This window comes from Cervus canadensis, chromosome 10, assembly GCF_019320065.1.
Source record: "Cervus canadensis isolate Bull #8, Minnesota chromosome 10, ASM1932006v1, whole genome shotgun sequence".
Lineage (NCBI taxonomy): Eukaryota > Metazoa > Chordata > Mammalia > Artiodactyla > Cervidae > Cervus > Cervus canadensis.
This window is the reverse complement of record NC_057395.1, coordinates 63,374,813-63,394,430: the sequence shown is the minus strand read 5'-3', so window position 1 is coordinate 63,394,430 and position 19,618 is coordinate 63,374,813. Positions and strand designations below refer to the sequence as shown.

General features: G+C 53.8%; 3 protein-coding genes across 4 annotated transcripts in view; 2 read left to right on the top strand and 1 right to left on the bottom strand.

Annotated features, from left to right (window-relative positions):
* The first annotated feature begins 186 nt into the window (after window positions 1–186).
* Window positions 187–6,539, top strand: EIF6 (eukaryotic translation initiation factor 6). 2 transcript variants are annotated; one of them, XM_043479412.1, is made up of 7 exons: window positions 187–343; window positions 605–716; window positions 851–936; window positions 2,478–2,653; window positions 3,197–3,373; window positions 3,557–3,738; window positions 6,267–6,539. In XM_043479412.1, exons 2-7 carry the CDS (start codon window positions 610–612, stop codon window positions 6,274–6,276), a joined length of 738 nt encoding a protein of 245 aa, XP_043335347.1. In that variant the 5' UTR covers window positions 187–343; window positions 605–609; the 3' UTR covers window positions 6,277–6,539. The 2 variants fall into 2 exon arrangements, with proteins under 2 accessions (XP_043335347.1, XP_043335348.1); XM_043479413.1 differs by having other exon boundaries at window positions 269–372.
* Window positions 6,540–6,688: 149 nt separating this feature from the next.
* On the top strand, window positions 6,689–8,284 carry MMP24OS (MMP24 opposite strand). The gene is made up of 2 exons (XM_043479415.1): window positions 6,689–7,238; window positions 7,322–8,284. Exon 2 carries the CDS (start codon window positions 7,325–7,327, stop codon window positions 7,508–7,510), a length of 186 nt encoding a protein of 61 aa, XP_043335350.1. The 5' UTR covers window positions 6,689–7,238; window positions 7,322–7,324; the 3' UTR covers window positions 7,511–8,284.
* Window positions 8,230–19,618, bottom strand: part of MMP24 (matrix metallopeptidase 24) — a 53,294-nt gene continuing 41,905 nt past the window's right edge. Inside the window, exons 6-9 of the mRNA XM_043479411.1 lie at window positions 17,525–17,739; window positions 14,656–14,794; window positions 12,983–13,249; window positions 8,230–10,914 (exon numbers count right to left, since the gene is read on the bottom strand). Of these exons, the coding sequence (XP_043335346.1) occupies window positions 10,577–10,914; window positions 12,983–13,249; window positions 14,656–14,794; window positions 17,525–17,739 (959 nt within the window). The 3' untranslated portion in view covers window positions 8,230–10,576. The remainder of the gene's footprint in view (window positions 10,915–12,982; window positions 13,250–14,655; window positions 14,795–17,524; window positions 17,740–19,618) is intronic.

The following is a 19,618-nucleotide window of genomic DNA, read 5'->3' as shown; positions in this document are numbered from 1 at the left end:
TCTCCAGCATCAACCCATCTTTTGCGAGACATCCTGGCTCCTCCATTCTGATACCTCACATCCAATCAGCACAGGTCTCTGTCAGTTGCTCCTCCTATAAAGCTCCCGATTGAATGAATGAATAAAAGAATGAATGAGAAGCTTGCTGGAGGCGGGGCCAGGAGGGGGTCTGGCCGGATCACTTGCAACCATAGAGTCCACTCAGGGGCTGGGAGCTAGAGTGGCCGCATGCGTGGAGGCGTGCGCCGCGCTCTATCGGAAATCCCCTAGGGTAGAGGCGGAAACGGAAACCTACCGAGCGCAGAGGAGGGCTGTTGCCGCGTGTGGAGGTTGCGTTTACCTGGTGAGCGGTTGTGGCTGGACACCGGAAGGGTCAGCTCGGGGCGTCCTGAGTCGTGAGGGGTGGGGGCCGGAGGATTCGGGACCAGAGAGTCTGGATGCGCGCGGTGGGCGGGACCTGAGGGCTGAGGGCTGAGGGGCGGGGTTGCAGTGGGGCTGACGCGCGGAGGCCGGGGGACGGTGACCCGGGCCCGGCGTCGAGGCTGAGGCTCCCGGTCCCGGGAGAGGATCCACAGGCCCTGAACTCCAGTCCCACAAACCCTAGGCCTCATGGCGGTCCGTGCGTCGTTCGAGAACAACTGCGAGATCGGCTGCTTTGCCAAACTTACCAACTCCTACTGCCTGGTGGCCATCGGAGGGTCGGAGAACTTCTACAGGTACCGTGGAAGCCCCGGGCCCGCGGGCAGTGCTTGGGTGGGTGGCGGGTAGAGGTCGCTGGAGTCGGGCTCCGGCAGAGTAAGGAGGGTTCGGGCCCCTCAGCCCCATAATCATTGAGTCCGTGTCCCCACAGTGTGTTCGAGGGCGAGCTTGCTGGTACCATCCCCGTAGTGCACGCGTCCATCGCCGGCTGCCGCATCATCGGGCGCATGTGTGTGGGTAAGCCAGCTGAAAGTCACCGAGGGAGGGAGTGGAACCCCCCAGCGCCTTTAATCTTACCCCTAGAAGGGACCCGGAGGACCCAGGGATTTCTAGGCTTTCATCCATCATCTCCAGCGACTACAGAATCTCTCAGTTCTGTGCCGACCCGGTTTAAGTGTCAACAGATCAGGGACAACCTCTGGCAAAGGTTTCTGGATCATTGTAATCAAAACGTTAAGGGCTTTCACTTTTACACTTGTTTCAGTCCTTCACTGAAGACCCTGGCAGGTAGGAATTACTGGCCTAATTTGATTGATGAGGAAGCTGAAAAATCAAAGAACCCAGGTGACTCACCTGGTTCCACACCTAGTGTGAGGGAAGATTGGTTTGTCATCTCTCCCTCCCTGGCCACTGACTCTGGTAGATTGCTTCCTCTTTCTGAGGGTCCATTTCTACCTCTAAAAAATGACAAGCTAAGATTCTGGGGCATCCTGTGCAGTTAGCTTTTTAAAGCTTAAGTTCTATTTAGCAGGTACCCCTATATCCATCAGCACTGTTGACTCTGGCCATTGGTGTGTCCTTTGAACTGGCTCCATTTTCCTTTACTGCCACCCCTTATTTGTAGTTCTGCTCAAATTGGAGTTTTTCCTTTATTTTTTATTGTAAGCTTGATGATCTTGGACTCTTGAGTGTTTCTTATTCAGGCAGAACACTCTTATCTCTGGACTTGGTGATCTTTGGACTTGAAGCTAGTTCTTATGTAATAAGAGAGAATTTAGCCTGACCATTGGGTTTTTTTTTTTTTTTTTTTTTAAGGATGGGAGAAACTCATAGTTCAGAAGTTTGTAGTTGTGTTTTTGCAGAGGTAGGCAGAGGTTTAGTCATTGTTGTCACAATATAATTATAGTTCATTCATGTTGCTGTGTACTCAGTTTTGTGTAAATGTACCACAATGTATTCATTCATTCTGTTGACAGTGGGTATTTGGGGTAGTTTTCAGTTTGATCTATTATGAGTAGTGCTGCTATGTTTCTTAGTGAACAAATGTATGTATTTCTGTTGGATATATAATATCTGGGAGAGGAATGGCTGGGTATCCAATGTAATAGATGATGTCACATAAGTATCTGAAGTTGTTGCCCAATTTACACTCCTATTGGTTGCTCCATATATCTTTGCCAACCCTTGGTGTTGATGTTCTTTTTAAGAATTTAGCTGTCTGGTACATATGAAGTGTTACCTCAGTTTTTAAGTAGCGAAATATACAATTAATGCCCAAGAGCCCTTCCTTTTGGTCCTGGTCATCCCTGGTAGATGATGGCGAATTGGACAGGATGTTTGGGACAGACTCCTAGGCCATCTCTGGCCTGCCCAGTGGGACTCCTGGTTCCCTGGGGGCTGTGTGGCTCAGTGGTTTGAAGGACTGGGGTCTGGATTCTAAAGCTTTCCTGGGGAAGCTACCTGGACTGGGTTGTATCTTCAGGCCCCAGCGCTCAGCAGGTGTCTTGTGAATTAACAGTTCATCCTTACACAACCTGCCCTAATTTGGGTCTCTCCAGGGAACAGGCATGGTCTCCTGGTGCCCAACAACACCACTGACCAGGAGCTACAGCACATTCGCAACTGCCTCCCAGACAGCGTGCAGATCCGGCGGGTGGAGGAACGGCTCTCAGCCCTGGGCAATGTCACCACCTGCAACGACTACGTGGCCTTAGTCCACCCAGACCTGGACAGGGTGAGGCAGCCCAGTTTAGCCCAAGAGTCACAGGATATTAGCCTAGTCAGTGGCTAGCCACTGTTCTTGCCTATCAGGCAGGAATTTGGGGTATCTCTTGTGGTTTCTCTTATACCTGGACTCCTGCAGTTCAAGCACTGGTTGGAAGAGTGAATAGAGGCCTTTCGTGATGTGACCAGCTAGGGAAAAGAAGCTAGGGAGTGTATTAATCCTCCCTGTATTAATCAGGGAGATTGACTCATTCAGTCTTGCAGCCAGGGCTGGAGAGAAGATTGACAGTTGAACTCTTGCCTGTGGGTTAGAGGGAAAGAAGGTGATGTGGAGACCAGCCTCTGGCTCTTCAGGGCATGCATGGCTTTGTAGCTGGCCTTGACTCTGCTGCAAGCTGTATTCCCTCCTTTATTTGGGTGAGGCTTCCATATGCAGCTGCATAGCAGAGGAATGAGCTTGGGGAGTCACGCCCTGGGTGGGTCTGGGTGTGGAGGCCCTGGGTGCTTTGATCTGCTTGTTCTGGGTGCTGAGCACAGTACGTTTGGCTAACAGGAAACAGAAGAAATCCTGGCTGATGTGCTAAAGGTAGAAGTCTTCAGACAGACAGTGGCTGACCAGGTGCTGGTAGGAAGCTACTGTGTCTTCAGCAACCAGGGAGGGCTGGTACATCCCAAGACTTCAATTGAAGACCAGGATGAGCTGTCTTCTCTCCTTCAGGTCCCCCTTGTGGTAAGCAGTCATGTTCTCTGACCTCTGTTTTCTGCTGGAGTAGATCCCTTTGCCCAGTATTTAGGAATTTATTACTTGTCGCAGTTTGGGGTTGAGGCTGTGGGTCAGAGACCAGGGATTGGGGAGAGTCCTCATGACTTGGGCTGTTGGTGCCATGATCCACACTGAGCCATCCTTTGGCAGGCGGGCACTGTGAACCGAGGCAGCGAGGTCATCGCTGCTGGGATGGTGGTGAATGACTGGTGTGCCTTCTGTGGCCTGGACACAACCAGCACAGAGCTGTCAGTCGTGGAGAGTGTCTTCAAGCTGAACGAAGCCCAGCCTAGCACCATTGCTACCAGCATGCGGGATTCCCTCATTGACAGGTATCTGGGCCTTTCTTCTGTTGAGGGGAGGGGAGGGAGATGCCGGCTATAGTGGGAGCCACACTGTTCATACCAGTAGGCTCTCCTCTGTGAGGCTACATCCACACAGTGCTGACTAGCCACAGGGTACAGGCCACAAGCATTGCCTGAGTATCTGCCCATCCCCATCTTTGAGGACGTTGACTCAATGTATCCCTTCTTTAGGCTGTCTTGCTTTATCACTGACCACCTTCTTTTAAGTTTTTAATCTGCCTGTGTGTTGGTGTACCCAGCCAGTAGCCTGAGACAGGAAAGATCTTTTTATTGAGGGAAGAAGGGAAGGCTACTTTGGTTCCTAAGGGACTTGGGGGTGGATGTGGCGAGTGCATCAGAATCACCGTCATCTGTACTTCGGTGGGTTTAAATCAAAAGTGGGTTCTTGAGCCCTAACTCTGGAGATTTTAGAGTGTTAGGCTCTAGAATCTCCTCCTTTGGAAGAGCATCAGGTGCTGGATGTTTAGTACCCCCTCCCCCATTGAGGATCCTTCTCAAGGCATGCCATACCTAGCTGGCACAGGAGTCTTTATGAGGGTAGAAAGTAGAGTAAGGGCCTAGTAGCAGACACCCTCCTTAGTGTCTGCCTAAATTTCCCTTCATTTCCCACCTTCATTCATTCAGTCACCTGATGTTCATGGAACCCTATGAACAAGGCTCCATGTGGGATAGTCAGGCAACTTAGTGCTACATCCTGCCTCTGAGAGGGACTCAGTGTGTAGCTGGGGAGAGAAGACTTAATGGCCACATACAACTTAGCTTCCATCAAAGAAGAAATAAAAGGCGCCTTTTGTGGCTTTGGAGGCTCCCATGAGACACTTAACTGGAGTCCAGGAAGGTTTTAGGAAAGACAAATCAATCAACCTGGGCTTCAGGGAATGAGTAGGTAATTGAATACGCAGAGATAGGGTGGGGAAGTGTGGAGGGTGTGAAGGGGAAAGGTTTTATCCCCAGGGTTGAGGACTCTGAATGCCCATGTCGGGAAGTTTTGACTATAGTAGGTGTTTTGACCTCTGTTCTGTGTTGGGGATGCTTATTAATGTAGATTCTTGACATCATCCTTCAAATCCTGATTCTCTCAGTTTGGCGTAGGACCCAGCCACGTGTAGTTATTTCAGTAATCTTTGCTGGGTGATTCTGATGAGGGCAGTTTGGAGACCACACTGACAAACTGCTCTCAGCACTGGAGAGCAGTTGAAAAGTTCTGAACAGGAAAATGGTACCAGTGGTTTTGTCATTTAACAACTTTTATTTTTTATTTTTCAACTTTTATTTTTTAATACCTACTATGTATCAGACAATAATGATGTGATGAATAAAATATACCCTCCCTTCCCTTTTGGAACATTGACCCTCATAAAGAAAACAGTACTTCCACAATTAACCATTTAATTAAAGAATAAAACAGAAACTTCTTAGCAACTGAGAACAGAAAGAAATTTCTATAACCTAATAATTCAGGTCAGGTCAGTTCAGTCGCTCAGTCGTGTCCGACTCTCCATGGACTGTGACATGCCAGGCTTCCCTGTCCATCACCAACTCCTGGAGCTTGCTGAAACTCATGTCCATTGAGTCGGTGATGTCATCCAACCATCTCATCCTCTGTCGTCCCCTTCTCCTCCTGCCTTCAATCTTTCCCAGCATCAGGGTCTTTTCCAGTGAGTCAGCTCTTCGCATCAGGTGGCCAAAGTTTTGGAGTTTCAGCTTTAACCTGATAATTGTTACCTAACTAAAAAAAACTACAGCAATGTTGTATTTAATGGAAAAACTTCAGAAACTGCCAGGCAGAACTGCCTACAGGCAGTGGCACTCGTCAGCATTGTATTTTTTAAAAATGGGTATTGATAAAGAAGTGACGAAACTCATTAGACTCCTTTGGCTTTGAACCTGTTGAGTTTGAGGTGCCCATGAGAACTTACAAGGACGGTGTCAGATAAGGGATTAGAAATGTGTACTTCAGGCAGTTCCCTGAAAGCCCAGTAATTAGGACTCACTGCTTTCACTGCTGAAGGCCTGGGTTCAGGCCCTGGTCAGGGAAGCAAGATCCTGTAAGCTGTGAGGTACAGCCAAAAAAAGATGTATTTTCACTTTCACAATCTTGCAAATGATTATCACCTCCAGGAAGAATGTTCTGGCCTCAGTCCTGCCACTAGAGGATTTGTGACCTAGTCGTGTCTCTTTTCCCTCTCTGAGCACCCCCCCTTGTCTAATTTAGTCTGTTGGATTTGACCTGTGATGCTCTGATTATGATCAGCCATTTGAATAAGTTATTTTGAGTTCACCCCCTTGAGTGGAGGAGTTACTTTTCCTTTTTAAGCATTGAGAGTTCTGGACTGGATTGTTACTCCTGGGAGCAGTGGAATCTGGAAGGGGCTCTTCAGGGCAGAGCTGGAACAGAGGTCCTGGGGTGAGGGTGGAGGCAAGCACCTTGAGCATGGAGGGTGAGCTGTGCTCTGTGAAGCACCTACTGACAACACTCCTTCCTCTCTCTCCAGCCTCACCTGAGTCACCTTCCATACTGGTCCTGGCTTGGACTTTGGCTCCCTCTCAGTGTTCCACCCAGTCTGTCCTGAATGCTGGCAGGGTGGTGGCAGAGAACTCACCTGGACTCGTGGCTGTATGCCCAGCCTTTCTTCATCTGTGCCCATCTCCTGAATCTATAGTTACTGCAAAAATCTGCCACATCATGCTGGCTGGCAGGTCCTGTGGCTTCTGGCTGAGAGCTCTGTTGTCTGTGCCACCCCATTAAAAGGGCAGCTTCCTCTGGCCATTCTGAATGTGTTATTTGGGGATTTCAGCCTGCACTCAGCCCCCTCATCATTGTTCCAGGGGGAAGGTGGAGTAGTATGCACACATCCCATAGTTTTACAGCCTTGCCCCCCTTCATTAGATGGGCAGCTTCATCCCAGGACAAGAGAAGGAAACCCTCCACTATACTCCCATTTTCCACACAACTTCAGCCTCATCCTTTTGGCTTCAAAGAATGAGTCTGTTTCAGCTCTCCCCTACGCCAGTGTGAGGATCATGAAGGGCTTTGGGTCACCTGGCCACAGGGCAGCCTTGTCCTCTTTGACCCGCAGTGGTGGATGGAGGTTGTTGGCCTGGCTGCTAGGTGCCCTGGAGAGTCTCAGACTCATCTCCCGCCCTTTGCCTTAGGGCCTTGGGTGCGTGTGGAGCCAGCCTTGGAGAGGCGTGGGTAGTTGGGGGCGGATTCCATCGTCTCCGAGTGGCTCGCGGGGCGGGGCTCCGGGACTCGGGTGCAGGTTTGGCCGGTTGCTGGTGGGTGGGGTCGGGTACGTTAGGCCCCGCCCCTGCGTCCTGAAACCTTCCGAGGCGCTCAGGGGGCGTGGTTCGTGCGCCGTGACGTCAGGACGCCGGTGCCTTCAGACGCCGCTGTGCGGGCGAGCGGGCAGCGGAGACCCGCGCTGGGACCGTTCCGACCTGAGGTTCGGAACCCGCGGTGCGAGGTGAGGGGCGGGCCCCAGCGGGGTGGGGCGGGGCAGGGTTGGTGTGTGGCCGGCCCGCACCTGATGGGCCTCTCCTCCTGCAGAACATGGGCGCTCAGCTGAGCGGTGGCCAGGGCGCCGCGGAGCCGCCGCAGCCCCAGCCTCAGCCCCAGCCGCAGCCCCAACCCCAGCCTGCGGCGCCGGAGGGCCCTGCTCAGCCCCGGCCAGAGCCCAGTCCCTGGGGGCCGCTGGACGACGTGCGCTTCCTCATCGCCTGCACCTCCTGGTACTGACTGGCTGCCCTCCGCAGTTAGCACCCGCCGCCTCCTGTCATCCGGCCCGCTTCTCCTGGTCGGGCCCTTGTCTTTCCCCACCTTCGCCCACCCTGGAGGTGCGCGGAGAGTCGGGGAGCCCGAGGGGGACTGGAAGGAAGCCTCCGCAGCCTGGCCTCAGGGCGCCGTCTTTCCTCCGGCCCTTCCTGCTACCCTGGATCTGTTCGCTTCTTAGCCTGCACCCAGACTCGCTCAGACCTTCGTGTTCTTGCCCACCCCACAGTTTCTCCGGCCGTCTGGGTCCTGGGGCAGGCTTCCCGTCACTGGCTTCCAGAACCAGGTCAGGACTCTTGGTAAGAAGACCCCAAGGCTACTGACCTCACCTCACCTCAGTTTTCCCTGTCACCAAGAACTAGGCTCTTGCTTTTGTCTTGGTCATAGCACCTTGTGTCTTGACTTCAGAAAAGACCTTGCTGCAGTGAACCTGCCCATCCATACCTCTTCTGGGAGAGGCGCCATCCTGGGTGTCCACCCTGGCATTATCCGGTTGTATCACTGGAACTCCAGTCACAGAGGGCCTCCAGGGCCACCCTTTTGGAGAGAGAGGGCATCTGATTTTGGGGGCTGGCAGATGAGATGTGTGGGGCAGCTCCCAGACACCCCAAAGCATCCTGTCTCCCAGAAGCTTCTTTAGGCCACTCAGAACCTGATCCCTGTTCCAACAGTCCAGGGAAATGACACACTCTGTATTTTTGTTTTATTTAGAAATGATTTAAAAAACATTATACAAAGGCTGATCAGTTTAAAATGTGACTGACACTGAAATGCTGTGATGTTCCCCAGACTGAGGGGAAGCTGGGCTCTGGGGTCCCCAGTGCTTTGCCCCTCTGTCTGTCTGCCCTGTCCTGGGATGATGGACAAACAGATGACCCAAAGGCAGGAGAATCCATGACTGGAAGCCTCCAGGCTGAGCCTTCTCTGGGCCTGGCCCTGCGTCCCTCACATCTGCAGCCTGGGCTGCCTGCCTCCATCTCCTGCTCTTTTTCAGCTGACCTCAGTAGTACCAGGAGCCAGTGGGGAGCCTGGGGGGCCTAGAGCTTTCGCGAAGTGAGAGCACCAACCTGAGGAGTGGAGAGGGACCAGGGAAGGGGAGAGGGAGGCCGAGGAAAGACGGATAAAAGAGACACTTCAGATCTCATCTTGGACCCTGGAGGGGTCCACAGGTGGGGACCCAGTGCCCAGCAAGCCCACTGAATGGCCTGGGCAAGTAACAGCCTCTCTGTGCTGTGTTTGAGGGCACAGTGAGAGTTATCCTTGGCCTCCCAAGGACTACATGAATTACATGTGAGTGGACAGGGGTGAGCTAATAAAGTGCTTTGCAAAGTATAAAACACTGTACAAACCTATGAATCACTAATATCTCCGCAGTTGTTCCCCACCCACCCCAGGGAGCCCGCCCTTGACCAAAATGAGAAGAAAAAAAAAACAGAAGGATGATGACGGAACACAGTGGACTCATATAGGTGTCTCTGGGACAAGAGAGATTTTGCTCAAGATGGCTCCCAGAGGCCCTGTCTGCTACAGGTTAAGCAGACCCAAAGCTCAGAGGCCACAGGGTGGGGGGCAAGGCCCGTGCAGGCTCAGAGGCCCTGCCAGCACCCCCAAAGACTGATATCTCCTCTTGGATTTGGCAGAGAGCCCATGGACATCATTGAGCCCATTGGTCCTGCCTCTGGCTCCTTAGCGACAAGCAGGTCTGCCTCTTCTTGGATTGGTGTGAGGCAAGCCGAGCCCTAGGAATTCCTGCCAGAGACAGTGAAGGGCAGGCCCCTAGGCTTGGGGCTGTTAGCAGTTATGGGTGCCCTTTTCCGAAGAGCAGTGCAGGGTGGTGGGCCCAGAGAGCTGGGTTAGCAGGGGCCAAGCTAATGGTATAAACACTGCTTCTGGGCTGAGAAATTGAGTTGGTCTCAGGGTACCTAGGGGTGCGGGCTCTGAGCATTTCAGAAGACTGCCCTGGGCCCCTTCCCCCAGGGTCATGAGAGTGTTGGCCTGGAGTCGTTTCTGTCTCACCTAACCAATCAGGCTGAGCTCTCAGGTCACAGGCAACAGGCTGGAGCAGGGCAGGAGCAGGGCAGGGACTTGGGGGATGGTGAGAGAGACGGGAGAGTAGAGGACAGCTTCAAACTTAGATCAGCCTCCAGAGAGGGGTCAGCTCCTGCTCCCACCCGGTAGCCTCATTAGCAGGGCCCGGCTCCTGGGGTGTCGGGGCACTGGAGTGGCCTTAACAGCACCTTGGTCCTTATCGCTGGGGGGAGGGCTGGCCTCGCCAAGACAGTCACCGCTAATTCACCTAAAGCCTCAAGCAGCCTTTGCAAAATGGGACTTTAAACAATAGTGACAGGACATTAAAATATTCACGACGTGACAGCTGGGTCCTTGTCAGACCTAGCTGGGCCACAGCCCTGCCTGCAGCATGTGACCCTAAATTCTGGGTCTCCGAGGAGACCCTGACTTGTGGAGCAGGTTTCCTGAGGGATCTGCTGTGGCCAGCAGGGGAAACCCAGGCTTGTTGCCCACTGTGTCGGCGGCAGGGTCCTGTAGCCGTGGAGGACAGTGGGAGTGGGGTGGGGGGACATCTGACCAGCAGGTGTTGGCAAAGGGGGACCAGGACTGGTGGCATCTCCCAGATGGGGCCGAGAGCTGTGCTGGCTTCCCACAGAAGGTGCTGGGTCCAGCCAGGTATGGCGCCGTGGTGCCTCATGGACACCACGGGGCGCAGTGACCTCAGGGCCTCCTCCTGGCATGGGCCCTGCCTCCTGACAGGGCCTGGCCTGTTCCCTGGAGTAGGGAGCGGTTACCCAGGACAGAAGGCTGGCAGCTGGGCGCCAGGCACCCACCCTGGGGCACAGCCGCCATCACTCCCTGCTCCATGCTCAGCCCAGGCCAATGTACCACCACTTCAGCTACGTGACCCCTGGCCTAGGGCTCTGCTGGCCCCGGTGGGCAGTGGCCAGAGCTGCCCCTCAGACCCTGGTGAGGAAGGGCCTGGCCGGCCAGACTGAGTGGACAAAGAGGGCTCTGGGCTGCTCATACCCACTCCTGGACCGGCCGCTTATAGTAGGTGACAGGCTGAGGGCCCGCCTTGTTCTTGAACTGGAAGATGGTGTAGACCAGCACCAGGATGCAGAGGGACAGGATGCAGGGAATAACCACGGCCACCGCGTTGACAGAGCCTGGCACGTCATTGATGGTCACCATGATGTCCACGTCGTCCTGGGGCAGCCTCCGCTCCTTGCGCCGCTCCGCCTCCTTCTGGTTGCAGCCCATCCAGTCCCGCAGGATGTTGCGCGGGTAGCCTGGTTCCACGCTCAGCTTCTGGTTGTCAAACTTCCAGTAGTCCCGGCCCTTGTAGAAGTAGGTGTAATCTGTAAAAACACGGCCCAGCATCACCATCCCAGACACTTCCTTGCACCTGCTCTGGGCTAGCATGAAAAGGCACAGGGGCTGTGGCAGTGTGGAAGAGGAGGTACCTCTCTCACCCAGGAGGAGTGCAGAGCAGCTCCGAAAGCGGGGGTGGGCACATGCGGTGGTGGGAGCAGCGTGCTGGAACACCTGGAGTGCCTGGCACACCCCACAGAGGGTGTAGCTGGTCAGGGACTATGACCTGCCCAGCTGCAGAGGCACCCAGACCCGGAGCAGCCCACCCTGTCATCTCAGAGGTGCTGGGGAGCCACTGAGGGGCTTTAGGTAGAACTGGTGAGTTCATTTTGTGTTTCCCAGACAAGGACCCTTCTCAGCCTGGGGTCTCAGCCCTGTTGTACTATGTCTATACCCCCTCCTGCCCCCCCACCACCACATGGGTCAGATGAAACCCCCACTCAGGGCTTGGACAGCGCTGCCTCCACAGCTAGCTCCAGGGCTGTGCCTGAGCCAAGGAGCCAGAATTCTTTTGTTGACAGTGGACACCACCTCTTGGTAACTACCGTGCCTTTTTGGGGGCTTGGCACACATGACTTCACAACACAGATTGCAGGGTCGCTGGGACCCTGCTGGGGGAGGGGATGGAAGGAAAGGAGGTAGCAGGGCTTGGCAGCCACCACAAGGCTCCCTGCAGCAGCCTTATCAGCAGAGTCAGTCCTGATGCAAAGCAACTGACTCAATGTTCTCCCATTGGCCGGCTCCTCACCCTGACTGGGACTTTCATTGGCTAAGGTTCCTGATGTCACCTGTCTTTGAGGCTCCCCCGAAGAGTGAGGCCACATGTGTAAAGCATCAGCTACACAGGAGAGCCACCAAATAGCAGCTCCCCCCCTGTTAGCCCCTGTCTTTCTTACCGGAGACGTCTCCATGGAGAGCCCTTCCTGACTACCCTCTCTCACAAGGCCCTCTGCTCAGATACTCTCTCCCAAGTGCTTTCCCTTACTGCCCTTGTTGCCACCTTACTTGTTTTTTTGCCTCTAGGCTCGGAGCCAGAGATGCAATGCATGTCTCATTCCAAGCTCCATCTCCAGCCCTCCCACACAACCTGGCTCTCAGTAATTACTGTGGAGTGAATGAATGCCTCCTGTCATTCCATAAAAACTAAAACATCCCAACAAGATGATGATAATGATAACAGCTGAAACTTACATGGCATGGGCCAACTGCTCTACGTAATTTATCTTCATCCTCACAAAGCTCTGTGAAGTAGGGACCATCATTATCCCCATTTTATAGATGAAGAAACTTAAGTGCTATGCCCAAACTCATACTGAATAGTGGGGGAGGGATATGAAACCAGCCAGGTTGGCTCCAGAGTCTGCTTTTGACCAGATCAATGGAGATGAATTCAAACATTCATGGATACGTGCTCGGCACCTGGCATGTCCCAGCCCCTCTTTTTTTCTTTTTCTTTTTGGTTGTGCTGTACAGCTTGTGGGGTCTCAGTACCCCAACCAAGGACTGAACCCAGGCCCTCAGCATTGAAGTACAGAGTCCTAACCACTGGACTACCACGGCATTCCCTCAGTCCCTCTTCTTGACAAGCTTCTAATCTAGTGGTGAGAGAGGCTCTGAGTCAGCCTGCCACCCAGGAGAAGCTTAGAAAATAAACATAAAAAAAATTTTTTTAAAGGCTTCTCTCTGTTATCTTCAAGCCCTGTGAAAAAGCCCTTTGAACCTCCACATCCATCATTTCAGATCTGATAACTCAAGGCACTCCTAGAGTACTCCTGAGGACCTCTGCTTGAGAAATGCTGCCTGAGGGAATGAAGTCAGTCTATGAAAACCTCTCTCAGTTGTGAATGATATCCACAGATGAGAAACTGTGACTTGGCAGCTGTTAAGAGAAGATTAAGTGACTGTGTGAATGTGGGTCGATATGAGGTGGTTGTCTTTGCCACCAGGTGATATTTCTCAAACCTGGATACCATGAGAGTATGCCTCCCGTGGGCGGACCCCAATGAGACCTACGCTAAACCAGATCCCCCCAAACCCGGCCGGCTTCTTACGTACATCCTTCCTTGCTGATGAAGGCCCCTTGAGGAGCCTGGGGGATGCCCTTCCACACGGTGATGGGCTTGGGGTAGCCAGGGTCCGTGGCCCGCCGCTCCTCGCTGTAGCGCCAGTACCGCTCGCCTTTGAAAAAGTAGGTCTTGCCCACAGGTTCCCAGCGCAGAGCTGTATCAATGCCTTCTCGGGGCAGACAGCTGCCCAGCTCTCCCAGGCTGTGGGGGTATCCAGGCTCCACCGTCACCTCCTTAAACACCCAGTACTTGTCACCTGTGGCCAAGAAGAGCCCAGGGTTAGCTTTCCTCAGTCATTCAATGCCGGAGATTGTAGTTAGATCCACTTGCCCATCATTTACTGGGACCGAAATCATTCATGAAGCCAGTGTCAAGGGGAAACAGCCCTAGGCCTGTTTGATCCCCATGGCGAGGGAGGCTGGGGCCCCTTGGCCCAGGAGAGCTTAGAGGGCAAGAAACCGGAATCTAGTCTCAGATCTTGGGCAACTCGACCCACGCTGCCCCAGGTCTGTGCCCCACCCTCTTTTTGTTTCATGTGACTCACTCCTTTCTCCTTTCTGGGTGACCTCAGCCTCTCCTGGCCTCACACACACAAGTACTCACCTTCCACCAGTGACACCCACCTCTGAGGCTGTGGCCCATGGCTGCTCTCCCAGTGGCCCTGGGCCCCAGGCCCAAGACCCTGGTTGCCCACCGACCTCTGGGAATTTCCAGGTCTCCTTCCAGAGTTCCTCATCTCCACTGCGAGGGCTCCCTCCCTCACCACCTCTCTGCCCTGCAGCATCCCCAAGAAGGTGGCATCACCCTTGGTCCTCTCTTTCCTCCTCCTCTCAGCACTCAGCCTCTTACAAGGCCTTTGCCATCTCCTGACCTCACTGCTCCTCCCGGCACAAGCCTTAGAGACATCGCCCTCCTCAACTCCAGCAACATCCTCAACTCCAGAAACGGCTTCTCACCTCTGCCCCAATTGCCGCCTGCCCTCTGGCTCTCTGCTGCTCACAGGCGAAGAGTGAATGCCAGCACTGACCTCATGGATCGAGACCACAGTCTGGCTGGGCAACCAGGGCTCTCAGGACTCTCCCCTAAACTACCTTTCCAGGCATGGCTCTCGTGTGCCACTCCATGGCCATCCAGTGGGTTTTCCAAAAGGACTTGAACTACCCCTTTGGCCATGTTCTTCCTTCCCCTTGGAATGCTTCCCTCGCTTCTCACTACCTGTATCTTATCCTTCTGAGGCCTGGCCAAGTCAGCTGGAGTGAAACAACCCAGCACCTGCTGGGTGAGCCGGACAGCTAACTCCGCTCCCGCATTCACTGACGATCCAGCCTGTGCGCCCCTCCCTCCATCTCTCACAGAGCTGACGCAGTGGCCTCCCGTGGAGCATGGATGCCCTTCAGTTGTCCACCATCCTCTACCCCGTGTGGGTGAGGCTTGTCACCCCACCAACTCTGGCACATAGAAATCCTCAATGGTCACTCCCTGACTTAACTGCCTGCAGGGGTCTGTCCTGTCAGATGTCAGTGTTAGGGCTGGAAAGACCTTCGCAGGAGACCCACCCGCACCCCCCGCACCCCCCCGCCCCGCCCCGCCTCTTCAAAGGTAGAGAAAGGGCATCCCGAAAAGGGAAGGGACTGTCCCACCCCTCCGCACAGACCATGTTACCTTTGAAGAAGACAAATCTTCCATCTGCCCTTTCATAGGCTGCGTCTATGCGGGCGGGCAGGCCCTTCCAGAACTGCTCGATCTGCATGGGGTAGCCCTCCTGCACCCGGTTATTGCGCAGGCGCCAGAACCAGCGATCCTGGGGGTTAAAATGAGGAAAGAAAGAGGCATAGCTTTTGAACCCAGTGATCTGAGCCCTGGGACTCGGGCCCCAACAACCCAACACCTTCCCCTTGTCCCCCCCCTTGCAAGCTTCCATGAAGTCTGTCCATTTACTGCATCTAAATTTCAGAGCCCAATGACGAAGCCAGGATGCTCATCACCTCTCTTCAATAAGGCACCCAATGGCTCTTGTTGCCCAAGGGGCCATGAGACAAGAGTTGGTGCACAGACCTAGGGGGAAGAGGAGGCAGCGTGGAGGAGCTGGAAAGGATGTTGCGGTGCCCGGGTTGACCACAGGAGGGCAGTGGACAGTTACTGACATCAGCGGGGCCCTTCCCGAGGCTGGGCAGCAGAGGGCGCTCATTGATGCCGGGCAGAGGGCCCGCCTCATGGCTGGCTCCAGCTGGCAAGCAGCCCAAGGACCATGGGAAGCAAGCTGTGGAAATTCCCGCAAGCCCTGGCTGTGAGTTCAGGTTCATCCTCTTACAATTGCATGGCCTGGGGCTCAGTACATGAAGAGCCTCACCTGCACTGTGCTGTGCTTAGTCGATCAGTCGTATCCGACTCTTTGCGACCCCGTGGACTGTAGCCCACCAGGCTCCTCTGTCCATGGGATTCTCTAGGCAAAAATACTGGAGTGGGTTGCCATGCCCTCCTCCAGAGGATCTTCCCAACCCAGGGATCAAACTCTAGTCTCCTGCGTTGCAGGCAGATTCTTTGCCGTGTGAGCCAGGTAATAAGGGAAAGATGAGAGATTATAGGTGAAGTGCCTAGAACAGTACGGGGCACATAGCTGATGTTGATTAAACGGTAGCTCAACAGGTCAAGTGTGGAAAAAAGCCCTCCTCCACATACTGGTGTCTTGTCCTACTGCAGTTCTGGTTGGTAGGCACTCTGGGCGAGGCCTGTAACTTCCCAGGGCCTCAGTTTTCTTATGTGTCAATGGGAATGATACAACCCAGACTTGCTTAGGAATCATTCAGCTGGAGGATCCGAGGGTACAGAAGAATGAACATGATACATAAAAGATGGTTCAAAAGCTAGAGAAGATTTGCTTTTTTTTTTAGGTGTTTTACAAAGCACTTTCACATCCAGCTTTTTAAACCTTATTTTGACTTTCACAACTCCTGTTAAGTAGATCTGGGATAGACAGAGTCTTAAGAAAGGCCTAGTAACTTCCTTTGGGCCTCACAGTCAGAGCAGGACTGGAGTGGACCTCTGTCACCTGATTCTTGGTCAGAGCTCAAAGCTTGCTGGGGAGAATCCACAAGGATGGGTGGGGTGGGGCAGCCCTCCACAATCCCCCAGTGTGCTGGAGACATGCTGCCCAGATCCCTGTCAGTGGAAGGCTTCTCGTCCTGGGGGCTGGGAGTGTGGTCAGCAGGCAGTTTTCACCTGTCAGCCTCTCTGGGGATGGCCTCGGCTCCAGCGAGCTCCCCCAAGGTCACGGCCTCCTTTGTCCAGGGACTGAACAAAGTTCCAGCCATTTGGGGCCCAAGTGGGACAACTCTGACAGGCCGTTCTAGTTCCAGAGCTCTCTACAGGGGTGGCCAGGTCTGCAGTGGGTCCGTGAGTATTGTTCATTGCTCAGTCGTGTCCGACTCTCTGCGATCCCATGGACTAAAGCCCACCAGGCTCCTCTGTCCATGGGATTCTCCAGGCAAGAATACTGGAGTGGGTTGCCATTTCCTTCTCCAGGGGGATCTCCCCGACCCAGGGATCAAACTCGGGTGTCCTGCATTGCAGGCAGATTCTTTACTGTCTGAGCCACCAGGGAAGTCCCTCTAGTGGGCCTAGTTGCTACTCAGTAATGTCTTCTCCTCCTGCCCCGCCAGGCCTCCCTCTCCTTCCCACAGATGTGGGTCCCAAAGGTGCATCCTAGTCAAAGTCCTGCATCCCAGGACTTCCCTGGCAGAAGTGGTTAAGACTTCGCCTTGCACTGTAGAGGGCATAGTTTCGATCCCTGGCTGGGGAACTAGGAGCCCATGTGCCTCAGGGCCAAAAGGCCAAAACATATAACAGAAGCAATATTGTAACAAATCCAACAAAGACTTTTAAATGGTCCACATCAAAATAATAAAAAAAAAAAACAAAAAAAACCCAAAAAAACCCTGCATCCCAAACACTGTCTCAGAGTCGGCTTCCCTGACAGCCCAACTGCAACACAGAAGCAGGCCGCCACCCTGCCAGCCCGTGGCTAGAGAGACCAGAGCAGGACAAGGGACGTGGCCTGGCCAACTTTCTGTCAGGGGCGCCTCAGAACCATCCTCGCAGCCCTGCCAGGACCAGGACACAGACTCAGCCATGGCTGCACCAGCCCCTACTCCAAGCCGCTGTTGTCACAGCCACGACTCGGGGGATCTGCACACACCCTTCGTTAGAGCAAATGACTCCCCCAGCTCTCAGGGGGAGAAATCGAGATCCAGACAATGGATATGACTTGCTGGAGTCACAGACCAGAGGCCAGTCTCCAGCACTTTTTCCCCAGCGTTGACCCCTGGGAAGGGGCAGGCTCACCCATCTTCCCCACTCCCTCTTGAAAACATACATAGTCCACTGACCCAGCAGCGCCAGGAAGAGACCCCATGTCCTGGCCGCTGGACTTGCTCCCGTCCATCTGGGCCCCCCTGCAGGCCTAATCCCAGAGCAGCCACTCTCTCCCACCCACGGTGGGGGAAGGGGTGGGAGGGGAGCACCGAGGTCCTACCTTAAACACAAACATCTCGCCCCGGAAGAGGGCCACCGTGTTGAAGTTGCCGTCACAGATGTTGGGTTTGGCGCCCGGTGTGGCTGGCCGGTCCCCGAGGGGTGGCCGAGGGGGCCTGGGCTGGCGCTCATGCTTCCTCTCGGAGGGTGAGTGGATCCTGCGGACCGGCAGCGTGGGGAGGGGCCTGGTGGGCTCCAGGGGCTCGGCCGGGGGTCCTGGAGAGAGGGGCTGCGTCTTAGGGTGGGGGCACTGCTGTTGCCGCCCTGTCGCCCATGCAATGTGAGACAAGCCTGTCACACTTCCGCCTCCTATCCTGTCCCCCCTCCCCATTGTTTACTGCCCCAACCTTTCAGAAAATAGATGAAAACGGCCATTAAATGGGAACGCTCATCTTCCCACCCCCCAAAGCTGGGATCTTCTCTTTTTTCCTGTTACAAGAGAGAGTAGGTATCCCTTCTTAGGCTCCGTGTCCCCTACCCTCCCTCCCTGCTCCCCTCTTTCTTCACCCTGCTCCAGCACGGCCTCTGCCCCGTCACCCGTGGAAACTCCTGTCAAGATCACCCATGACCTCCATGTTGCCAAATCCGACAGTTACTTGATTCAGACTTTGATGTCCATATGAATCACCCAGGGGTCTTGATAAAAGTGCAGACTGGGACTCAAAAGAGTATCTGGCGGTGGGGGTGGGGTGGGGCTGCCATTCTGCATTTCTTCAAGCTCTCAGGTGAGGCCAAAGTTGCTGGTCTGAGGTCCACACTTTGAGTAGCAAGATCATAGAAATGCTTTCCTTAAAACACTCTTCTCTGTTTTCCAGAAGCCTGCACTCTCTTGGTTTTCCTTCTGCCTTCGTAGACTGTTCCGGCTTTGCCTCCTTTGCTGGCAGTCTTTCCTCATTCTCTGCTCTACAGATCAGCATAGCCCTGGGCCCTCTTCTCATCTCTCTGTTTCGGTCCCTAGGTGCTTCTCAACTTGGGCTGCAAGGATTAGGATTACCTGGAAAACTTTGAAAACCCTGATGTTCAGAAGGCACCCCAGACCAATTAAAAGCAAATCTCTGGGGGCAAAGCCTGAGTAACAGTATTTTTTAAAATTCAATTCCGAAGATGATTCCAATGGGAGGCCAAGTTGAGAATCACTGCCCTCCGTGAACCTCTTCTAGGTTCTCGACTGTAAAGACAGTCCCATAGGATGTTCTGTGATGACATAAATGTTCTATATCTGCACTGTCTTGTATAGCAGCCTCTAGCCACGTGTGGCTGTTGAGCACTTGAAATGACTAATTATTAGCGTGGCAGAGGAACTGAAATTTTAATTTTATTTTAATTCTAATTAATATGAATTTAAATAGCCACATGTGGCTAGTGGCTACCATATTGAACACCAAAGATCCCAAATCAATATCCCAGCCCAGATCTCTGAGTGATGGGAGTCAATCCCGTTGCTCTGTAATTACAAAAGCCAGAAACCTTGGCATAATCCATCCCCTCACCCCCATGTCTACTCTGTCAGCAAATACGGTCCATTTTATTTTCAAAACACCTTGCAGTTCCCACCACCTATCCAGAGTCGGCTTCACCTATGGAGATCCTACCCATCCTCCAGGGTTTGGGTGAGGCCACCTCCTCTGTGAGGTCCTCAGGGCCCCAGACGGAGCCCTCCTCCCACGCTCCACATCCTGGGGTCTGTGGGGGTTGTGCTATATGGACATGCATCTGCTCTAATAAACGGGTCTTCCCGCCTCAACCACCTTGACAAGAACAAGAACTTCCCGCACCAGTGTGAACAGAGCATGGAATGGGGCATGGTAGCAGGCCCCTCAAATCTCATCAAGATAATCAGCCTAGTTTCTTTTTTTCTTGTTTAAGCAAAAAGCTCTGGTGATAATACTCATCCTGTTGTACCACCATTACTTGGGTGAACATGTGAATCTCTTGGCTTGAGGTGGGACCCCTTGAGAGGGAACCGCAGAAGGTAAGGGCAGGTGCGTGGAGGGAAGGTAAGCGGAGGAGGTGGAATGGGTGGCCCGCTCGTCACTTTTGTCCCTCCCAGTGACAGCTTGGACCCTCCCCTCGGTTTCTCAAGTGTTCAGGAAGG